General features: G+C 51.0%; 1 protein-coding gene across 15 annotated transcripts in view; it reads left to right on the top strand.

Moving 5' to 3' along the window:
* Positions 1-21,052, top strand: part of drn (doctor no) — a 150,590-nt gene that overhangs the window by 44,569 nt on the left and 84,969 nt on the right. For 6 of the 15 annotated variants that reach the window (XM_071661158.1, XM_071661145.1, XM_071661150.1 and 3 more), the window contains one exon: positions 2,701-2,758. The exons of 8 other annotated variants lie outside the window; for them this stretch is intronic. Coding sequence is in view for 2 of the 7 variants with exons in the window: in XM_071661169.1 (XP_071517270.1) it covers positions 2,701-2,758 (58 nt within the window). In the remaining 5 variants the exon portion in view is untranslated. Of the gene's footprint in view, positions 1-2,700; positions 2,759-12,235; positions 12,375-21,052 lie in introns of those variants that run through there. One more of the 15 variants, XM_071661156.1, reaches the window with a different exon arrangement.

Raw genomic sequence — 21,052 nt, 5'->3', positions numbered from 1 at the left:
ACCTTTCTCGACAGTGATTCCTGGTCTCTTGATATACTGGTTCCTTGTACTTTAGTTTGGTCTCTATATATGGTGTTTCTTGGTACCGTTGTTCAGTTGTCCCAGGTATTTTCGTATAGTTCTTGATTACTTGGTATCTTCGTATTGTAGTTCTTGGTTACCTGGTCTCTTCGTATAGTGGTCTCTGGAACCTTTGTATTCGTGGTTCCTTGTCTCCTTGTACTGTGGTCTCTGATGCCTAGTTTGTGGTCCTTGATCCTTACATTTGAAGGCCCTGTTTGTGTGTGTGTGTCTGTGTGTGCCCTCGAATCTTTGTATAGTGGTCTGTGTCTTTTTTGGCTCATGGTCCCTAGTGTAGTTGTGTATTGGTCCGTGGTGTCTTTGTTCGGTGGTAGTGGCAAATTAGCCTCCTGTTTTGTCTTTTAGTTATTCGGGTTGTTTCTTTGTGCCTGAATCCCTGTGTTTGTGGGTACATCATTGTGTGTGTGTGTGTGTGTGTGTGTGTGTGTGGCATTACTCTTTGTTTCCATGTTGGTTCTTGGTGTCTGAGGCACCGTAGCCATTGTATCTTTGTTTAATGGTCTAGGGTATCGTTGTATAGTGTTGCCTGTGTGTTTGTATTGAGGGTACCCATATTCATTATAGTGGTCCCAAGTGGCTCTTTATGATGGTCACCCGTCGCTTTGTATATTACCCTCGTATGCTTTTGGCTCTAGTGGTTCCTGGTATGTGTATTAAGGTCCCTCGTACCTTTGTATAATTATGATACCGGTATATTTGGTTCTTGAGTATAGAGTGGTAAGGGGTAGTACTTTTATTTCAGTGGCCCCTTGTTTAAAGCACCGGTGGACATTTAAAGTGGCGTTGGTGTTGGAAGGGCTGTTGGGTTTTGCCCTATATTCCTCAACGGGAAGATCGTGTTCGCCATGTTTCTGTAGGTGGTGGGTGGTGTAGAAATGTCCAGTGACCGTCAGAGGCCACTGTGGCGTCCAAGAAGGATATTGAATCGTGGATGACCAGATGTTTTAAGTGTTTCTGAGCCCCTGATACACACGGGTGATGATGGTTTATGTAACCCTGTACCGTGGGTAGTTATGGGGGTGATCGGTACACACACACACACCGGACAAGCCATGGCAATTGGTAGACTTTCAAAGGGGTAATCTTTTTCTTTTTAGTTTCCTCCCTACAAGAGCCAGGGACTTCGCTGGAGGGACCGACCGTCTTCGTGGTCCCCCCACCACTCATGACTCGTGTCAGTATACCCGGTCATGGTCCCCCCTCTCGCGTCCGCGTCAGCACTGGTTCCACTGGTCTCCTCCCCAGCAGGGGCTAGCACCACCCACCTGACGAGGTTGACGGGCCAGATTCTTGCGTTATCTGCGAGCGGACGGGCAAGCAACGCCCCGTGATTGATTCCGCACGACGCTCCCTGCTGGGGCCGGGCGGCCGTCCAAGGAAAGGAAGATAGCTGCCGGCTCCCGCTGACGGAGGCTGCCAGGCAGGTGCTGACGGAGGCTGCCATAAGATTTTGCAACCTTAGAATTTTTCAGATATATAATACAATATTTAATTTTGTTTGGAGTGGCGAGCGATTGTTTTTCGTTGGGCTGTATTTCCAGCTGGCTCTGTAGGGTGGAGTGCACCACGAGCTTTGTGTTGGAGCCGTTGGTTGTCGCTGGTGTTGGAGGGGACTGTGGTGGAGGGCTTGGTGGTGGGAGGGAAACTTGTTGCGTTGATGTGTTGCTGAAACTTGGGAGACCCTGGTATTGTAGTGAGTGGCGGTGTGTTCTTGGGCAGGTTTTTGATGGTGTTTGGGGGGTTAGTGATGGTGTGGTCGTGTCGGCGAAACCCACCGACCCACCCAGCGTGGTGGTGAGTGGTGTTGGTGGGCTGCAGGAAAAGGTTTTCGAGGGAGAATGGGACGTCATGTTGGTGCTGTGTAGGGCGGGACGAAGGGACCCAACCATCGTTGCGGTGTACAATGGCTGACCTTCACACCTGCTGTCTGGCTGGCCCTCTGGCTTCTTCCTCCCTCCCTCCTCACCTCTGATCACCCCCGACCGTTCTAGCCACAGTCGTGGCCCAAATCTTCCATCCCGTCCCCCCACCCCCCCCCAAAAAAAAACCTCCACACCCCAAAATTCTTGCAATACTTCCGCTCCACCCCTAAAAAAAAAATACCCTCACCCCATAATTCCAGCATTACTTCGTCCACTAGCACTTCTGGCCCTCACGGCATGTCCCTGACTCTACTCAGCCACATTAGATTACATATTTCTCAACCCCCCTCCCTCCAATTTTTGGCCAGTGATTACGAGTCAAACTGGCCGTTGTGACACCTGGATGATGGTAATGGTATGCCATCCTAATGATGCAGTGATACACACAGTCGGCGCACAGGGTCATTACTGAGGTATTGTAGCGTTCGTGATTTGTCGGTGGAAGGCAGAGAGGGTCAGGGCCACGACCCAGTGCAAGGTTATGTCTGTGAACGTCATATTTACCCTGATGGATTAGCATCCAGGTGGATATTAACGTAGGTGGAGTAGCGTAGCATCCAGGTGGATGATATATTAACCCAGGTGGAGTAGCGTAGCATCCAGGTGGATTAATATAGTATTCCCATGCGTGGGGAAAGTTTGTATTTTTTTTTTAACCATCGTGTGGGTCAGTAATTGATGTTATTGTTTCCTATAGGTACGTCCCAAGAGAGTGGCGGGGTCTTCTGTCGCATCCCCAGGGGACAGTGGGCATGGTGAGTCTTGGGAATGTTTATGTGTGTGTGTAGATGTGTGTTTCAGACCATTTACCACGGTAGAGACGTGGAGGCTGTTCAACACCCTGGAGAGACGCGCTGTCTCAAAACACATCCCCTGCGACCGTATGGTGTAACCTGTTACGCCACCGTCATCTCCAGCCACTCGCTCTTTCCTTGTGTGTGTGTGTGTGTGTGCTTGCATGCTTGGTTCCTCATTGGATCCCCTGGAAGCCGACGAGGATGCCCCGTCCTTGGTATAGTGTGATGCAATCGTTGGGAGCATCCATTTCCTGGTGTGAGCGGCGGCGATGGACATCTTTTACAAAGTAAGAATATTCTAACTCGTATACAGTAGTGTGTGATATATATATATATATATATATATATATATATATATATATATATATATATATATTAAGCATTTGAAAGCATGATTTGATACAAGATTGGACGCCTCGCTCTGTGCTGGAGTATTAGGGAATCCAGGAGGCCTTTGCGAGCGCTGGTATAGACACGTTGGTATCGGGTAAGTGGCCATAACGTATGCTTTCCATTTATCTACTTATTTTAGATAATTTAATGTCTACAGACTATGTACTGATTAATTTAATGTCTACAGACACTTTATGCACTTATTAATTTAATGTCTACAGACACTTTATGCACTTATTAATTTAATGTCTACAGACACTTTATGCACTTGTTAATTTAATGTCTACAGACACTTTATGCACTTGTTAATTTAATGTCTACAGACACTTTATGCACTTATTAATTTAATGTCTACAGACACTCTATGCACTTATTAATTTAATGTCTACGGACACTTTATGCACTTATTAATTTAATGTCTACGGACACTTTATGCACTTATGATTTAATGTCTACAGACACTTTACCTACTTATGATTAATTTTGTCTACAGACACTTTATCCACTTATGAATAATTTAATGTTTACAGACACTTTATCCACGTGTTATGAATAATGTGATGTCAACACACTTGATCCACTTATTGATTTAATGTCTACAGACACTTTTTTTTTATCCACTCTTGACCTTGGCTGTCATTGAATTAATTACTTTGTGTGTGTATGTGTCTTTTAATGGAATTAATGAAACTGAAAAAAGGTAACCATCCGTTGACGTTAATGGAATTAAACAAAAAAAAGACTACCGGGTGGCGTTTTTTTTTTTTTACAAGTTTTAATACCTTGAGCTCAGAGAATTCACGTGTATAATGTTGACCTTGATCCCCAGGTCGGGTCAGAGGTCGGGCAATTATGCCCTGGGGGTCTCATTACCCGCTGTGCTCTAAGGGTGGGGGGGGGGGGGTCAACCGGTAGCTAGTTTCAAGGTCGATCCCCCCAAAAACACACACACACACACACACACACACACACACACACACACGAGTTTTTTGTTACTGTTTTTGTTGCTGTACGAAAGTTTGGTGTTCGTGATTTGCTTGTTTCCTTGTTGGAGGGCTGGATTCTGGTGGTGGCGGTGGTGGTTTGCCGTGATTTTCTCCAATTCGACTAAAATGCTACGTTTTGTGGTAGGGTGGATGGTGGTTAGTGGTTGAGCGGGGATGGTTGATATTGGTAAATGTATCTGCTTGTGTGTGTGTGTGTGTGTGCGCTTGCTTGGAAGAGGGAGGAACAAGCTATCATGCAAATGCCTCCACCACAACAGGCGGGGTGGGGGCTGGCTGCCTGGGAACTCTGGGACCTGCCGGCATCGCGACCTTGATCTAAAACCCCGCTCCTGATTGGTCACTCTGCCCTGCATGTGACGTCGTGGGTGTGACGTCACGGCCGTGTTGCCAGGATGGGCGAGATCAAGTGAGGGGGGGGGGAACCCACGCCAGTGTTGCAAGGGTATATAGCTCACGGCCTGGTGGTCGCCTTGAGCCACTGTATCTTCACGTGCTGTATAGCTACAGTTGTAATGCCCTGTATCCCTGAACCCCCTCCTAAAGTGGGGTAGTATTTGGGAGACTGGGGCTGCTTACGTATGGCAAGCACCGCGAAGGGTTGGTGCATGACGATTGCTCCTGCATGCATGGCATATTATAGGATTATTATAGGGGGTGGAGGGAGGGAAGAAGAACCGCTGGGTCTTTGCTTTGATCCAGCATGCATCAGCGTTGGGCGGAACTCTTGGAGACGTCTCTTAATATAGGGGGCCAGGACGCGGAACGGTGCCTTCCAGGGTCGTTCCCGTTAACCACTGGAACAGCGCCATGTTACGACCCTTCCCTCGACTCTTAATGAGGGGCTTGGCCTTTTGGACCCACGACCCTGGAGGTTTAGGGGGAAACGCCTAAAATCGTAACGTAAGGATCACGCGGTCGTGACTGTGAGGGCAGACGTGCACCGTCGTGCTCCAGCAGTGTGTACCGTCGTGGTGGTACCGTTGCGATCAGGAAGTCGTACCGTCGTCCTCAGGGATCGTGTTAAGAGCAGTGTACCTACGCGCTTAGAAGCTGTACCTTCGTCCTCAGGGATCGCACCGTCGCGCTCAGTGGATGGACTGCTGAAGTACGAGAAAGAGAGAGAGAGAGAGAGAGAGAGAGAGAGAGAGAGAGAGAGAGAGAGAGAGAGAGAGGCCGCCGAGGACCGTGTTGTTTGGTCTTGTGGTTCGTCATTGTTTACGCACCCCTTGCTAAGAGTGCCGTCAGTGTAGCTTATGCCATGTGTTGCTCCACGCTGGTGAAGTATACAGGACATAGTGTATTGGCTGTGGCCAGCATGTTGAGCTGCTGCTGTGCCCGGCACCTTCAGTAGGGGTGTCTTAGGGGGAGCAGCAGGTGTGTCGCGGGCCGTCGTGACATGGGGGAAGCAAGGGGGTCAGAGGAGGATATAGGGAGGGCAAATATATCTGATATCTAAGCGCATAAGAGGAATTTATTTGCCAGTGAAAGGCATTTTTTTTCCAGTAAGTGGGAAGACGTTTTGTGTGTGTGTGTGTGTGTGTGTGTGTGTGTGTGTGATCCTCGAGTGTTAAGTCATTAAGTCGCGAAGGTGCAGAGAATAACAGGTTGTGGGAGCGGAGCAGGTCTGGAAGGTTATCTGTCCCAGGTGTGGAGGGCTACCCATTCAGGCGCGGAGTGTGGTAGAACTGGAGGTATTCCCAGTCAGGTATGGGGTGTGGCAGGTGTGGAGGGCTACCCATTCAGGCATGGAGTGTGGCAGGTCTACCCAGTCAGGCATAGTGTGTGGCAGGTGTGAAGGTCTACCCAGTCAGGCATAGTAGAGTGTGGCAAGTGTGAAGGTCTGCCCAGTCAGGCATGGAGTGTGGCAGGTGTGAAGGTCTACTCATTCAGGCATGGGGTGTGGCAGGTGTGGAGGGCTACCCATTCAGGCATAGGGTGTGGCAGGTGTGGAGATGTACCCAGTCAGGCATGGAATGTGGCAGGTGTGGATGTCTACCCATTCAGGCATGGAGTGGGGGCAAGTGTGGAGGGGTCCCCCAAGCATGGCAACTCTTTGAATCTTGTCCCAGTGGCATGTACTAATTTTTCCGGCAGGTTCTTCAGAGTTTCTGGATTAGCTGTTCGAAGTCTTTTTACCCCCCCCCCCCCGGGGGGGGGGGGGGGGTTCGCTGTTACAGAATGGTTCCACCGTGAGCAAAACTGCACACGTAAGAATTGAAGAACATTACCTAGCATTTTCTCAATGTTGTGTGCGCGGTCGGGGCCCCTCATTGTCTCGTGGTGGTGATCCAGGTATGCGTGTGTTCTTGAGAGGAATTCATTTTTTTGTTTTTTTTGTTTTTACTGTGTGAAGACCCCCAGGGATTTTTTTTTTTTAAGTTTTTCTCCATGTCCTCGGTTGAATATATTTTTGTTCGTATGTAAAATACGTTGCTTATAAAAGAAAATGTCTATATATAGTCATCCGTTTGTGTATTTTCATATATTATTTCTGATCATAAGCTGTGAAAGGATATAAGTGAAATGTGTGTACGATATTTTGAACTAGGCGACTGGGAGGAGTGGCAGCCGGCTTCCATGGGCCGACTGAGCCTCCCACAGCCATGCGCATTGCCAGGCGCATGAAGTGCCACGTGTGAAGGGTGGTAACTTGAAATCGGAGAAATTGGGTAATGGACGTTCTTCATAAATATAGACATCACATCCTGAAACCTTAGTTGACGCACACACACACACACACACACCGTAGAGGGAGCGTCTTGTTGAGGAAGGGCGTAAAGGATTGGAGTGTGATGGCGTACCACTGGTAAGGGGGACAGGGTGTTGTGGCGCGCCAGGAATGTCATCAGCCAGCGTCTGTGTACGGCAGTAGAGGACATGCCTCGTCGGCCGTGTGTACCCGAACACACACACACACACACACACACACACACACGATATTTATTTTGACTTCCAAGTACTTCGATTAACACGCTCTCAACGTATGTTGACCTAGTTACATAATACAAGTATTTACTCGCTTCGTATGTACGCATTGGAGTAATGTAAACACAGATGAGTAACTTACCCTCAGCATGCATGCGTATGTACGCGAGGCGACGTGTGTGTGTGTGTGTGTGTACACCGGGATATCTGTGGACGTGTATTGTAGGACGGGAGACCAGGGCTCCTCCAGGTCTGGCGTGGTGACTCCAGGACTCGTCGCACTGACCTGGACCTACGATGGTCACTTTGCCGTGGATCAGGAGACCAGGACCCTTCCAGGTCTGACCTGGTGATTTTCAGGACTCTCCACGCTGACCTGGAGTGGTAGAGTTTGTAGAGTGGAGGCGGGCGGCAGGCAGGTCGCTGTGGAGGATAAACGGGGTCTGCTGGGCAACGATTTCGGTGGTGGACAAGGCAAGGCGCGGAGAGAGAGAGAGAGAGAGAGAGAGAGAGAGAGAGAGAGAATCATGCAGAGGACGGAGTCATTTATTGTCGAGAGTAACAGTGTGTCATGCAGGTATGCGTTGGGGGGGACGACGGGGGTTGACTAAGGCAAGGCTAGGTTTGGCCACACGGAGGCTCGCTCAGCAGTCACGCTCCCGATACATTGTTTGGCCAACAGGAGTGTGTTGCGTCAGGGTGCAGCTGCCTGAAAGGCACCCCTTGGTCATGCAGTTTGGGGGATGGGGGGTGGGTTGCACCTACCACGGTTGCCAAGCCTCGTCATGCAAGCAGCGTTGTGTACGTACATGGTCCTCTCATAACAGCTACTAATGTCTTCAAATCCTCCCTAGTTGAGCTGGACTTCTCCAGAGACCTGTCGTGGAGGCCCTCCCGTAGATAGAATTTGAATGGCACGTTTGTTCTTATAGCAACAGAAAGGTGTGCTTGTATCTAGGGAGGGGAAGAGAGAGGGAATAATGATTTGCAGGCTGGGGTGGGGAGGAACATGTCCAGGCAGGGATGAGCGAGGTACCACGTGTGTGTGTTAGTGTTGCGTCATTTTTTGTATGCCATCGTCAGCTGATGGGAATGGCGTGGGAGGAAGGCTGGGGAACGTTTCGCCACCCGAGAAGGACGACACCCTGGCCCCCAGCAGACGGGGTGTACCACACCTTGAAACGTTCAGCTTGACCGTACGTTTGATACGCCACCTCCCTCACACCACGACGGGTGCGACCCATGGGACAGACCAGACCAGGACAGTGCGACCCATGGGACAAAGACCAGACCACGACGGTGCGACCCCTGGGACGTGACCAGACCACGACGATGCGACCCATGGGACAAAGACCACACCATTATACGCTCGAGTTGTACCGTCGTGACCAAGAGATGAATGGCTTTTCCAGTCACCCGTTAGCAATGTTTTCTTTCGTTTGATATCCTCGTCTGGTGCTGGTTGGTCAGGCCTGGGGTTATGCCATCCCCCCAGTGCTGCGTAGCTCCTCCAGCCATCATCATCATCATCATCCCGACGCAGACAACACGTAACCAGGACCTCGGCTTATCACTGATGACCATTGTATCCAACGCTCCCCTCCCTCCGTGTGTGTGTGTGTGGGGTTTGTCTGCGGGTATACCACGTCACCTCCATCATCTGCGTCCCCCACGTCCTCCCGTGAAGGACACCTTCGTCCTCCTCTTACCCTTCTGTGACACATACCAGGACCTGTGTCCTCACCAGGGGCGCGCTGGTGAGGGCCGCAGGGAGGAGGGTAGGTGTGTGTGAGAGAGAGAGAGAGGGCGGGGAGCGGGTCGGTCGTGGTGCTGAAAAGGAGGAATTTCCTGTACGCCGGGAGGCCACCCTGGCCAGCCACGCCGCCGTCGTCACCGCCATAGGCCGCTCTGGGTCCTCTACCTGCTGTTCTGTGGCGGCCGTAGACCACCGCCACCTGCTCGACCATTTCTCGACATTCTTTCGCTAGCAGTAGCGGCCGACACCTGCTTAGTATTTCTGGTAGTGGCTCTGTATCTCGGAACTTTCATAGGTATTGGCCGTAAGGAGCCAGACAGACAGGCGAGTGTGTAAGGAGCACAGGCGAGTGGGTAAGGAGCCACAGACAGACAGGGGAGTGTGTAAGGCGCCACAGACAGACAGGCGAGTTGTTGCATTGTGGTAGAGAACCCCTCAGATGTGGTAGGCTTCCCTAGTGATAACGAGAGGTGGTGACCCTATTGACCCCAAGGTACAAGATTAGGGTCTGTTGTGGTGGGGGCGGACGGCCGGGCCAGACGCCCACCATTACCCTCCATCTGTCCTTCCCATCAGACCATCCTGACCCAGGTCGTCGTCGTGTCGTCCCACGAAGCCTCGGCACGACACACTCGTCCGCCGCCAACGCCCCCCCGTCCGCTGTACACGACGCGTCATATTGCCGAGGTCCCTCGTGAGAAGCCATATGGCGTAACCCCACAACCAGTTTGTATTTGGTATCCTCGACCAGTTTGTATTTGGTATCCTCGACCAGTCTGTACTTGGTATATCGTCGACCAGTCTATACTAGTTATATCCACGACCAGTCTGTACTTGGTATAGCCACGACCAGTCTACTTCGTATATCCTTGACCAGTTTGTACCCGTTGTGTTGGGTTTCATAAGCTCCACTTGATAATTTCTATGGTGTCATTACAGTGGAGGACTGTAATAGTTATAATCACAGTGTAAAACGGAGGTAATTGATCACCGCATCGCAGACGGAGGAGCTAAATGATCACCGCATCGCAGACTGTGGAGCTAAATGATCACCGCATCGCAGACGGAGGAGCTAAATGACCACCGCATGGTTCTCTTGCAGGCCATTGCGTCTATGAACAACTCCATTTAGTGCGGAAATTGTGCACGTGGAGCACTCCTGTGTGGATGGTAATATCTATACGAGTATTTTACGTAACGTATTTTTCCAAGACCGCCCCTACCGGCTAGCAAGGCCTGCTGCATTCACCAGAGGGCGAGCACATCTGTGCGTTTTTCAGCCATAAAAGTATACGTTCATCACGACATGGATTGTTTTTTTTTTCCTATCGGTTCGTGATACCTTCATCCCCCACTCCCGTCGTTTCTGCGCGACCTTTGACCTGACCCTTAAGGGCCTTAAGTCGCTTGAACGGGTCGTGCAGTTCAAAGGTTTTTGAGGAATCTTGTGTATTGAGGAATTTTACGAGTGGCTTCGAGGGCAAATGCTTTGCACCTGATCTATCTACCTATAGGTGGGTAGATAGATAGATGGTAAGATCTTGCAATACACCAGCATTGGTGTGTGTGTGTGTGTGCGCGGGCGCTCGTGCGTGCATGCATGCGTGCGTGCTTGCGCGAGGTCGTCTGATGGGAGTTGCTGAACATATATGATGGCTTGTGTGTATTCTGGGTGTCCAGTCAGACGCATTATGAACGTATATATATATATATATTTTTTTTTTCCTTTAATGATTGGTTTATTCTGTGGTTGACTGGATGTGGGCAGCGCAGCCTAATAAACCATCCTCCTGTTAGCCTTGAGGTGAGTGAGCGGCTCCTCTCGTTAGCCATGATCACAAAACTCGATTGCAAGTTATCATGCCGTAAATAGAGTACGTTTTAAAAAGTGGCCCTCCCCCATGTAAAACGCCCTTTGAAACAAAAAGGGATAAAAGTGGCGTTTGTAAGCTCCCGTCGTAAAAGTATTAAGTTGATTGAGGTCGAAAGGGGTGATGGTTATAATTAGTGTATGTGATGTGTGTAGCGTAGATGGTTGTTGTCTTGGTGATATTAACAGCTTGTGTCAAAATTCAACTTTGATGTAGTGGTTTTGGGCAGGGAGGGAGTGCGAGAAGCCTCCATCGGTTGTGTAATTGTGAAATGGAGGGTTTATACTCATACCCGCTCCTCCCAACCCTCTCCTGTGTGTTTCGGAGGGAAGAGGTTTGACAGCTGCTGAGGACTGGAGAGTCCTGGACGAAATTGGGGGTTTGGGCAGCATGGGAAAGTGTGGTGAAGTGCTGGTGATGGGTGAGGTCGGGGCGAGAGGCGCCCCTCTTCCATCCTCGGGTTGTGGCACCCGTGATGACCCAGCGCCAGTGTGGCATAGAATGCCACGGTCTTGTACTTGCCGCCCCTTCCTCCACCTTTCTGTGCCGCCCCTCCCCTTCTCCCCTTCCACCGTTTCTTTTCCTTATCATATTCTCAGAAGTCTGGAAGATAGTGGTTATCTATCCTCAAAAGATACTAGGCGTCTCTCCTCAGTTAGTGGAGTTACTGGTTGACGCCTTCAGGTATCAGTGTTACCCCCCATGTAATGGAAACAAGACAGTGAAGGAAGACTCGCGAAGGAGGCAGACAGCGTTGGTGGAATTTTCCATTAAGACTTGCCAGTGTTTAGGATCCGTAAACACTCTTACCCTCGCATCTTGTCGAAGGAGTAGATCTGCACGGGAGAGGCATTTGAGACGTGGAGGAGGAGTTGGATTGGTGGGTGCTGCTGGCCTAGAGAGAGCATGATGGGGTACTGAGTTAGATTACACCACTGTGTATATAGTAAGGCTTGATCCAGTTGCAGATTACACCGCTGTGTATAGTAAGGCTTGATCCAGTTGCAGCTGATGATGTCAGGCTTCGCTCTAGTTTAGCGGGGCCTGTCTCATGTCGAGGCTATCTACAGGTACGTCATCTGGCTGGCTTGGAGCATTATAGGAGCAGTATTATTCTGTGAGATACTGGCTGTGTTGTCTAGGATGGCCAAGCTTGCCATTGGTAGGTGTGGTTTGGCCTCTGACGTCTAGACAAGACGGGATACCCCTTGATAGACGAGTTGGTGCATAAGGCTTCAACCACAGGCTTGGGAGGATGCTTAACCTACTCCTCCTGCCGTGCCCCAGACCCCGTGTCAGCCTGTTAGGTGCGGGAGTCTCCGATGGGGAGGGAGTTGATGATGCAGCACCCTCTGAGTGACAGACCATCTCAGGTGATGCACCCAATGTGCTGGTCCGGGCCAGTGAGGCAGGAATGTGTCTCGCAATCATACCGTGAGCTTGGCTGATTGTGGCCCAATGTGGAGTGGAGGACGTGTAGTGAGAACGGAGTGTGGGCAGTGGCGTTGGTGTGGAGAGACGTGGTGTGGGTGTGGAACAGCATGGAGAAACACTCTTGAGACTACGTATCACTTAAGTGAGCCAGTATGACGTGGTGAACGCACGGCCGACGGTGCCTTGAGGTAGGCCCACTGTGGTGTGTGTGTGTCTCCCACTCGCTACACCGTTGAGGTTGGAACTCCCGTTGTACCGTTGTACCTCCCAGTGGCTTTCCCCTGCCAGCTGCGATCTGACCCTTTTTAAAAGGCAGGTTTTTATCGCCTTAAAAAAAAAAAAAGAAAGAACGAACCTAGCTCTTTCCACGCACAGAGTGTCATTTTAGACCATTTATTTTTTTTTGGTGTTAGTGTGTCATTTATAGCCTGGCCTCCATGAAGACCTTTCTTCGTGATTGGAACCTTCATCATATATATTTTTTTTCCTTTCGCCCCCAAAAAAGGTGACATTTCCTGAGCAGGTGAGATCACACAGGGAGCCAGGTGTTCGAGGGTCGCCTCACCCACTGACCTGGTTTTACAGGTAACTTCTTCCCCTGGGGGTGTCGCTCCTCAGGTGTCGCACTTGTACACCTACACACCTTCATCTGGATGTGTTCACACTGGCTCGGCTCTGCTTTTATATTCCATCTTCGTTTTAATCTCATGGCTTGTAACTTTTATATGTCCTTGCCTTAAATTTTTTTTTTTTTTTTTGTCTTCCTTGTATTTATACTTGGACAGGTTTCTTGGGCCTAAGTGTCATGGTGAAGCTGTCCTCCTCAACTCGGGCATGGTGGAGTCTCGTGAGGAGGCATGTTAGATGAAGGCGCCAGTGTTGGAGGAGGGAGCAGCAACATTGTGAGGCTGCAGGACTGTGAAGTCCCTGTTATACAATGGCAATATCACGTCTTGAATTGTCTTAACATAGGATATCTTTCCTTGCCCTGCTCAGTACATTGTGGGTTTAGGTATGTCTTTTCGATATATATACCACAGTTTCGTGTATTGTTGAGGATTTCGTGGTACATTTCCTCCGGATCACCTTCGTGAAGTACTAATTACCTTTTGTCCTTGTCCGTGAAGCAGCTTATGGATTCCATTCGTGAAAATTAGTGATTAGGAATGGTGTGGCTAATGACAGACCAGGGTATGTGTGTGTGCGTGGTGTGGTGTGGTAGGATTGTGGTGAGACTGGAGTACGTCTTGGGTGTGTATGTGTGTGGTGAGGTTGTCAGTCAGCCGGGGGGGTCGTGTTGCCGGCTGTGGGAGTGGGTGGATCGCCCATCCCTCCTGGTGTAACATTACTACCCTCCTCTCCCCTCCCCTGGGGGTCTTGATAAAGAAAAGACACCCCCCCCCCTCTCTCCTCTCCCCTTCCCTCCCCTCCTCTGTAACCTGTGTAATCCTTTTTGCGTTGCCGCTCACGGCACACGGGTGTAGGGTGCACAGTAAACTTGCCAGTTGTGGAGGAGGTATTAGACTCTCTCTCTCTCTCCGTCCTTGACGAGACTGATGGTCGTACAAGATTCCCACGATGTGTGTGTGTGTGTGTATGTGGCGTACAGACTGTCGCTCCGCCCATCACTTTTCCTCCTGTGACGTCATGCAGAGGCAGTGGCGTCTACGGGAGCAGAGGACGTGGTGGGAACTTTTAACGTGGCCCTGCTGGTGCGGGAGTCTGCCCCATCCATGCCTCCCTCCCTCCCTCCCTCAGATCTTCCCTACGGCTGGTTGAAAGTTGGCGAGGGTGTAATGAGCCATGGCACGTATGGAGAGGTGTTGGCACCAGGGAGACCAGTGTGTGTGGTACCAGGCAGGCAGATCCTGTGCCTGGTACCAGGCAGGGAGACCAGTGCTCGCCGCTGAGTCCTGGTCATGTCCCACCCTCCCTCCTTCCCCCTGTGGATGTTTACCGGTGGTCAGCTGGTGGCCTTCCAGTGGACACGTGGTGTGTGGCTGACGGATTTGGGCGTCATCAGGAAGAAACGCCAGAAGCCGTTCGCTGGGTCTGTACGTTGAAGGCGGTGTGCGCTGCACCCGACCTTCGTCTCGTGTGTGTCACCGTTGGCCGGAGGAGTCATAACGACGTAGTTTGTGGTACGATTCTGACGTTTATTGTCTCGCCAGGGGGCCGTACTCCCACTACGTGGATATACTTCCATAGAAAACACAATACTCTCCAACCGCCAGGATTCGAACCCAGGACCTTAGTAGGGTGTGTGTGTGTGTGTGTTTGGGGACCCTCCCTATCCCCATGGGACGAACCAACCTACCCTCCCTCCCTCTCCCCACCAGGAAGCAGCCATTCAGGTGAACTCTTCCTCAGTGCCACAGCTCAAGGCCGGCACACACCCCCTTCCACCAGCCCCCCCAACCCACCGCAGACTCCTGTTGTGTTGCAGTTACCCAGCACGGAAAACACACACACACACACACACACACACACACACACACACGTGTCTCCACTGTGTCTCCGGGAGTCGTACCTTGGTATAGTGTTCCTGCAGCTGAGTGGGACACGGGTTCGACTCATTATCTTACGCTTTGAAGTCCATCTAAGCTTTCGCGTACTCTGTGAGAGAGAGAGAGAGAGAGAGAGAGAGAGAGAGAGAGAGAGAGAGAGAGAGAGAGAGAGAGAGAGACTTTTTGTTCCTCCCAGGGCTGAGATTAGCTCTGTGCCTTAAAAAGGTATATACTACGTAGTTTCTATTTCTCCACCCCTTGCAGAGATGGGGGTTGGATTCGAGCACGACGGTACGACCCTGGTGTATGGCGTGGTCGTGGAATTGATTCCCTTTTTAAAGGATCGGATTTAAAGACAGGGCCTTTTTGTATACCCGGGCCAGGGTCGTCCCGTCGACCCTTAGGGATCCGGACCGTCGTGCTTCAGTTGTACCGTTGTATTAGGGGGGGGCGGTCGTCGTACCGTCGTGCTGTGGTCATAAAGTTGTAGTTAAGGGGTCAACAGCTTCCTGGTTGTGGGTTACCGTTGACTACCTCCGTCGTCTCTCCAGAGAGGGGGCGGCATACGACCTTATGAAGCGGACAAGAATAGTACATCACCAGGAAGCTGTGCAGAAGGTGATATGCCCCTGCTGTTGTTGTGACTGGTGACGTCACGAGGAGCGCTGTGACTTAAAGGGCAGGCGAGGTAGGCGCTCCCCTCCCTCCCTCCTCCTCCTCTTCCTCCCGTGGTGTGCTACCAGGGATCAGACTCTAGAGGCCGGGGAGGGAGCCTCCTCCCGCCGTCGAAGGTGGGGACGTTAGCGAGGCACATCGTGCACCACAGATCCGCTGGGTGGTGTGGACGGTAGGCCAACCCTGTCGCTCGTCTTTTATCTTGATTGGTCTTTGTTGATGAAGAGAGAGGGATGATCGAAGACCCCTATAAGTAGCTTCATGGTGTTTGGGAAGTACTATATAAGCCTGAATTTTATTTTTTTTAACAAGTCTTCCAATCTGTTTGGATGCCTCTGGCCTCGTACGAAACCCTTTATAATTAAAGGTTCGTGTACGGATTCCTCTCAAACAATAGACGCGTCCCTTCAGTATTTTTTTTAAGGTTAGACAGTGTCAGAAAACATTGAATAGTTTTTTAAAGGATTCGTGAGTTCGTGTGGCCCTTTGTTTTTAGGGATGATGCTTGGCGCTTTGGCATCGTCTCGAGTGTTCTTGGGTGATTTATTGTAGCCGTTTCCTTATTGTTCGTGTGATGTAGCGAGTCACGCGCGTGTGTGCGCAGTCGCTGTCCTGGATATACGTGTGGTACACTAATAGGCGCAGTCGCATTTCTAGATATACATGAACGTTAATATGCGCAGTTGCTGTTCTAGATATACGTGTGGTACATTAATATGCGCAGTCGGTGCTCTAGATGTACGTGTGGTACACTGATATGTCCTTTAAGATTCATTGATCTATTGATAGAGGCATGTTGAGTATCTTTTTTTTTCTAAGGGAGAAACGAAACTAGTGCCAAAATATGAGGGTTGATACTTGGCCCTCTCAGGGGGGTGCAGTAAATGGACCCTTCTGTAGGTCTCTCTCTCTCTCTCTCTCTCTCTCTCTCTCTCTCTCTCTCTCTCTCTCTCTCTCTCTCTCTCTCTCTCTCTCTCTCTCTCGTCCTCCCCTTTGTCTTGTTGTGGAACTTTCTGCCAAACATGGTTCAGGGGGTTAGGGTGTCTGCCACACTGGATTGTATGGGGTGGTATCCCAAGATGGTGTGTGTGTGTGTTTGTGTTTTGAGGTGGTGGTGGGGGGGGGGGGATGGCTGGAATCCTGACGACGGAAATCGAGGCTGGCTGGGGTCTGGAGGCTCCGGGTTGGCTGGAACCGCGGCGGCATAAGCGGTAAGAAACTGGCCTGGCCTGGAAGGGCTTGGCCAGGCCTGGAACGAACGCAACGCCATCACGACACTAAACATTATTTTTTTCTCTCCTCTCCCCACATCCCACCCGCCAGAGTTGGGACTCTTTCCACTTCAGAGGTGAGGAGGGAGAGGTCACACTCCTCCTCGCTCAGCTGAAGGAAAAGTGTTGTGGAGTCACAGCGGCGGTGGTGGGAAAGAGTCGGTCTTTAAAATGAGCACGTGCCTGACGCGGCACACGGGAGGAATTATCGGATTTGGGATGAATGTGTGTGTGTGGGGGGAAGGGGAGGTGGTTCTCAGGTCAAGGTCGCGAGGTCAGAAGAGCCATGGCCGCGTCGGTGAAGGCGGCGCTCTTGCGTCGCAAGGGGAGGAATTTTCTGCTTTCATTATTTGTTTTTTTTTTTTCTTCCCCTCCTGTTATCTCGCTTCCTGGTGCCGTGTGTCCTCCTCCTCCCCGAAGCTTTTCTTCGGCCTCGCCCGCGTCCGTAGGCATTTTTCGACGCACCATTTTCGTCTTTGATCCCGGCAGTGCGTCGCTGCCTCTTAACAGTGTGGCTTTAAAGGAATATATTTTTTTTTGTCATTTAGTATACCTGCTGCTGCTCCCCCACCACCTCTCTCTCTCTCTCGTCCATGAGAAATTCTCCAGTTTTTTGTCATAGGTATACCTGCTCTCTCTCTCTCTCTCTCTCTCTCTCTCTCTCTCTCTCTCTCTCTCTCTCTCTCTCTCTCTCTCGTTCGTTCTGTGAAGAATTCGCCATTATGTATTTTTTTGTTGTAACCAGCGCTCAGTCCTGCGAACGCACGAGCACGCTGTCCGTGCGCCAGGATGACCCCACCACGACTTCGTACGGCCTGAGCAACTCGCTCTTTGAATCGTTAGCTCAAGAACAGCGTGTGCTGAGGGGTCCCTATCCATCGCTGTTTCACAGTATTTAAGCCAGGCTGAACAGGATGCCTTGAAGGACGTGGAGGCTGCGGCAGTAGCAGCACTAGCAGCATTATAGCAGGGTTCCTCCACTTCCTTGTTTACTGGAGCAGACCTGGAGGTGCGGGAGGGAGGGTGTGGGGGCGGCCTTCTTTACCACAGGTCTGTCCAGGTACTTTACTCTTTTCTTGCGGTGGATGTCGGTGACGCAAGTACCCCTGTGGTGTGGCTTTGAGCCTCATTGGTCCTTGAGCCAGACGCTTCCCTCCCACAGACGTAATTACACGATCCCTTGCGAATTGACGTTACGACTCGTGATTGTGACGGGACGAGCCTTGAAAGAGACGGTACGAGTCTTTGAAAGTGACGGCACGAGACTTGAAAGTGACGGCACGAGACTTGATAGTGACGGCACGAGTCTTGAAAGTGACGGTACGAGTCTTGGGAGTGACGGTACGAGCCTTGAAAGTGACGGCACGAGACTTGAAAGTGACGGCACGAGACTTGAAAGTGACGGCACGAGACTTGAAAGTGACGGCACGAGACTTGAAAGTGACGGCACGAGACTTGAAAGTGACGGCACGAGACTTGAAAGTGACGGCACGAGACTTGAAAGTGACGGCACGAGACTTGAAAGTGACGGCACGAGACTTGAAAGTGACGGCACGAGACTTGAAAGTGACGGCACGAGACTTGAAAGTGACGGCACGAGACTTGAAAGTGACGGCACGAGACTTGAAAGTGACGGCACGAGACTTGAAAGTGACGGCACGAGACTTGAAAGTGACGGCACGAGACTTGAAAGTGACGGCACGAGACTTGAAAGTGACGGCACGAGACTTGAAAGTGACGGCACGAGACTTGAAAGTGACGGCACGAGACTTGAAAGTGACGGCACGAGACTTGAAAGTGACGGCACGAGACTTGAAAGTGACGGCACGAGACTTGAAAGTGACGGCACGAGACTTGAAAGTGACGGCACGAGACTTGAAAGTGACGGCACGAGACTTGAAAGTGACGGCACGAGACTTGAAAGTGACGGCACGAGACTTGAAAGTGACGGCACGAGACTTGAAAGTGACGGCACGAGACTTGAAAGTGACGGCACGAGACTTGAAAGTGACGGCACGAGACTTGAAAGTGACGGCACGAGACTTGAAAGTGACGGCACGAGACTTGAAAGTGACGGCACGAGACTTGAAAGTGACGGCACGAGACTTGAAAGTGACGGCACGAGACTTGAAAGTGACGGCACGAGACTTGAAAGTGACGGCACGAGACTTGAAAGTGACGGCACGAGACTTGAAAGTGACGGCACGAGACTTGAAAGTGACGGCACGAGACTTGAAAGTGACGGCACGAGACTTGAAAGTGACGGCACGAGACTTGAAAGTGACGGCACGAGACTTGAAAGTGACGGCACGAGACTTGAAAGTGACGGCACGAGACTTGAAAGTGACGGCACGAGACTTGAAAGTGACGGCACGAGACTTGAAAGTGACGGCACGAGACTTGAAAGTGACGGCACGAGACTTGAAAGTGACGGCACGAGACTTGAAAGTGACGGCACGAGACTTGAAAGTGACGGCACGAGACTTGAAAGTGACGGCACGAGACTTGAAAGTGACGGCACGAGACTTGAAAGTGACGGCACGAGACTTGAAAGTGACGGCACGAGACTTGAAAGTGACGGCACGAGACTTGAAAGTGACGGCACGAGACTTGAAAGTGACGGCACGAGACTTGAAAGTGACGGCACGAGACTTGAAAGTGACGGCACGAGACTTGAAAGTGACGGCACGAGACTTGAAAGTGACGGCACGAGACTTGAAAGTGACGGCACGAGACTTGAAAGTGACGGCACGAGACTTGAAAGTGACGGCACGAGACTTGAAAGTGACGGCACGAGACTTGAAAGTGACGGCACGAGACTTGAAAGTGACGGCACGAGACTTGAAAGTGACGGCACGAGACTTGAAAGTGACGGCACGAGACTTGAAAGTGACGGCACGAGACTTGAAAGTGACGGCACGAGACTTGAAAGTGACGGCACGAGACTTGAAAGTGACGGCACGAGACTTGAAAGTGACGGCACGAGACTTGAAAGTGACGGCACGAGACTTGAAAGTGACGGCACGAGACTTGAAAGTGACGGCACGAGACTTGAAAGTGACGGCACGAGACTTGAAAGTGACGGCACGAGACTTGAAAGTGACGGCACGAGACTTGAAAGTGACGGCACGAGACTTGAAAGTGACGGCACGAGACTTGAAAGTGACGGCACGAGACTTGAAAGTGACGGCACGAGACTTGAAAGTGACGGCACGAGACTTGAAAGTGACGGCACGAGACTTGAAAGTGACGGCACGAGACTTGAAAGTGACGGCACGAGACTTGAAAGTGACGGCACGAGACTTGAAAGTGACGGCACGAGACTTGAAAGTGACGGCACGAGACTTGAAAGTGACGGCACGAGACTTGAAAGTGACGGCACGAGACTTGAAAGTGACGGCACGAGACTTGAAAGTGACGGCACGAGACTTGAAAGTGACGGCACGAGACTTGAAAGTGACGGCACGAGACTTGAAAGTGACGGCACGAGACTTGAAAGTGACGGCACGAGACTTGAAAGTGACGGCACGAGACTTGAAAGTGACGGCACGAGACTTGAAAGTGACGGCACGAGACTTGAAAGTGACGGCACGAGACTTGAAAGTGACGGCACGAGACTTGAAAGTGACGGCACGAGACTTGAAAGTGACGGCACGAGACTTGAAAGTGACGGCACGAGACTTGAAAGTGACGGCACGAGACTTGAAAGTGACGGCACGAGACTTGAAAGTGACGGCACGAGACTTGAAAGTGACGGCACGAGACTTGAAAGTGACGGCACGAGACTTGAAAGTGACGGCACGAGACTTGAAAGTGACGGCACGAGACTTGAAAGTGACGGCACGAGACTTGAAAGTGACGGCACGAGACTTGAAAGTGACGGCACGAGACTTGAAAGTGACGGCACGAGACTTGAAAGTGACGGCACGAGACTTGAAAGTGACGGCACGAGACTTGAAAGTGACGGCACGAGACTTGAAAGTGACGGCACGAGACTTGAAAGTGACGGCACGAGACTTGAAAGTGACGGCACGAGACTTGAAAGTGACGGCACGAGACTTGAAAGTGACGGCACGAGACTTGAAAGTGACGGCACGAGACTTGAAAGTGACGGCACGAGACTTGAAAGTGACGGCACGAGACTTGAAAGTGACGGCACGAGACTTGAAAGTGACGGCACGAGACTTGAAAGTGACGGCACGAGACTTGAAAGTGACGGCACGAGACTTGAAAGTGACGGCACGAGACTTGAAAGTGACGGCACGAGACTTGAAAGTGACGGCACGAGACTTGAAAGTGACGGCACGAGACTTGAAAGTGACGGCACGAGACTTGAAAGTGACGGCACGAGACTTGAAAGTGACGGCACGAGACTTGAAAGTGACGGCACGAGACTTGAAAGTGACGGCACGA

Source organism: Panulirus ornatus, chromosome 73, assembly GCF_036320965.1.
Source record: "Panulirus ornatus isolate Po-2019 chromosome 73, ASM3632096v1, whole genome shotgun sequence".
In the NCBI taxonomy this organism is placed as follows: Eukaryota; Metazoa; Arthropoda; class Malacostraca; order Decapoda; family Palinuridae; genus Panulirus; species Panulirus ornatus.
Note: the sequence above shows the minus strand (reverse complement) of the source record. Positions and strands in the feature narration are given on the sequence as shown.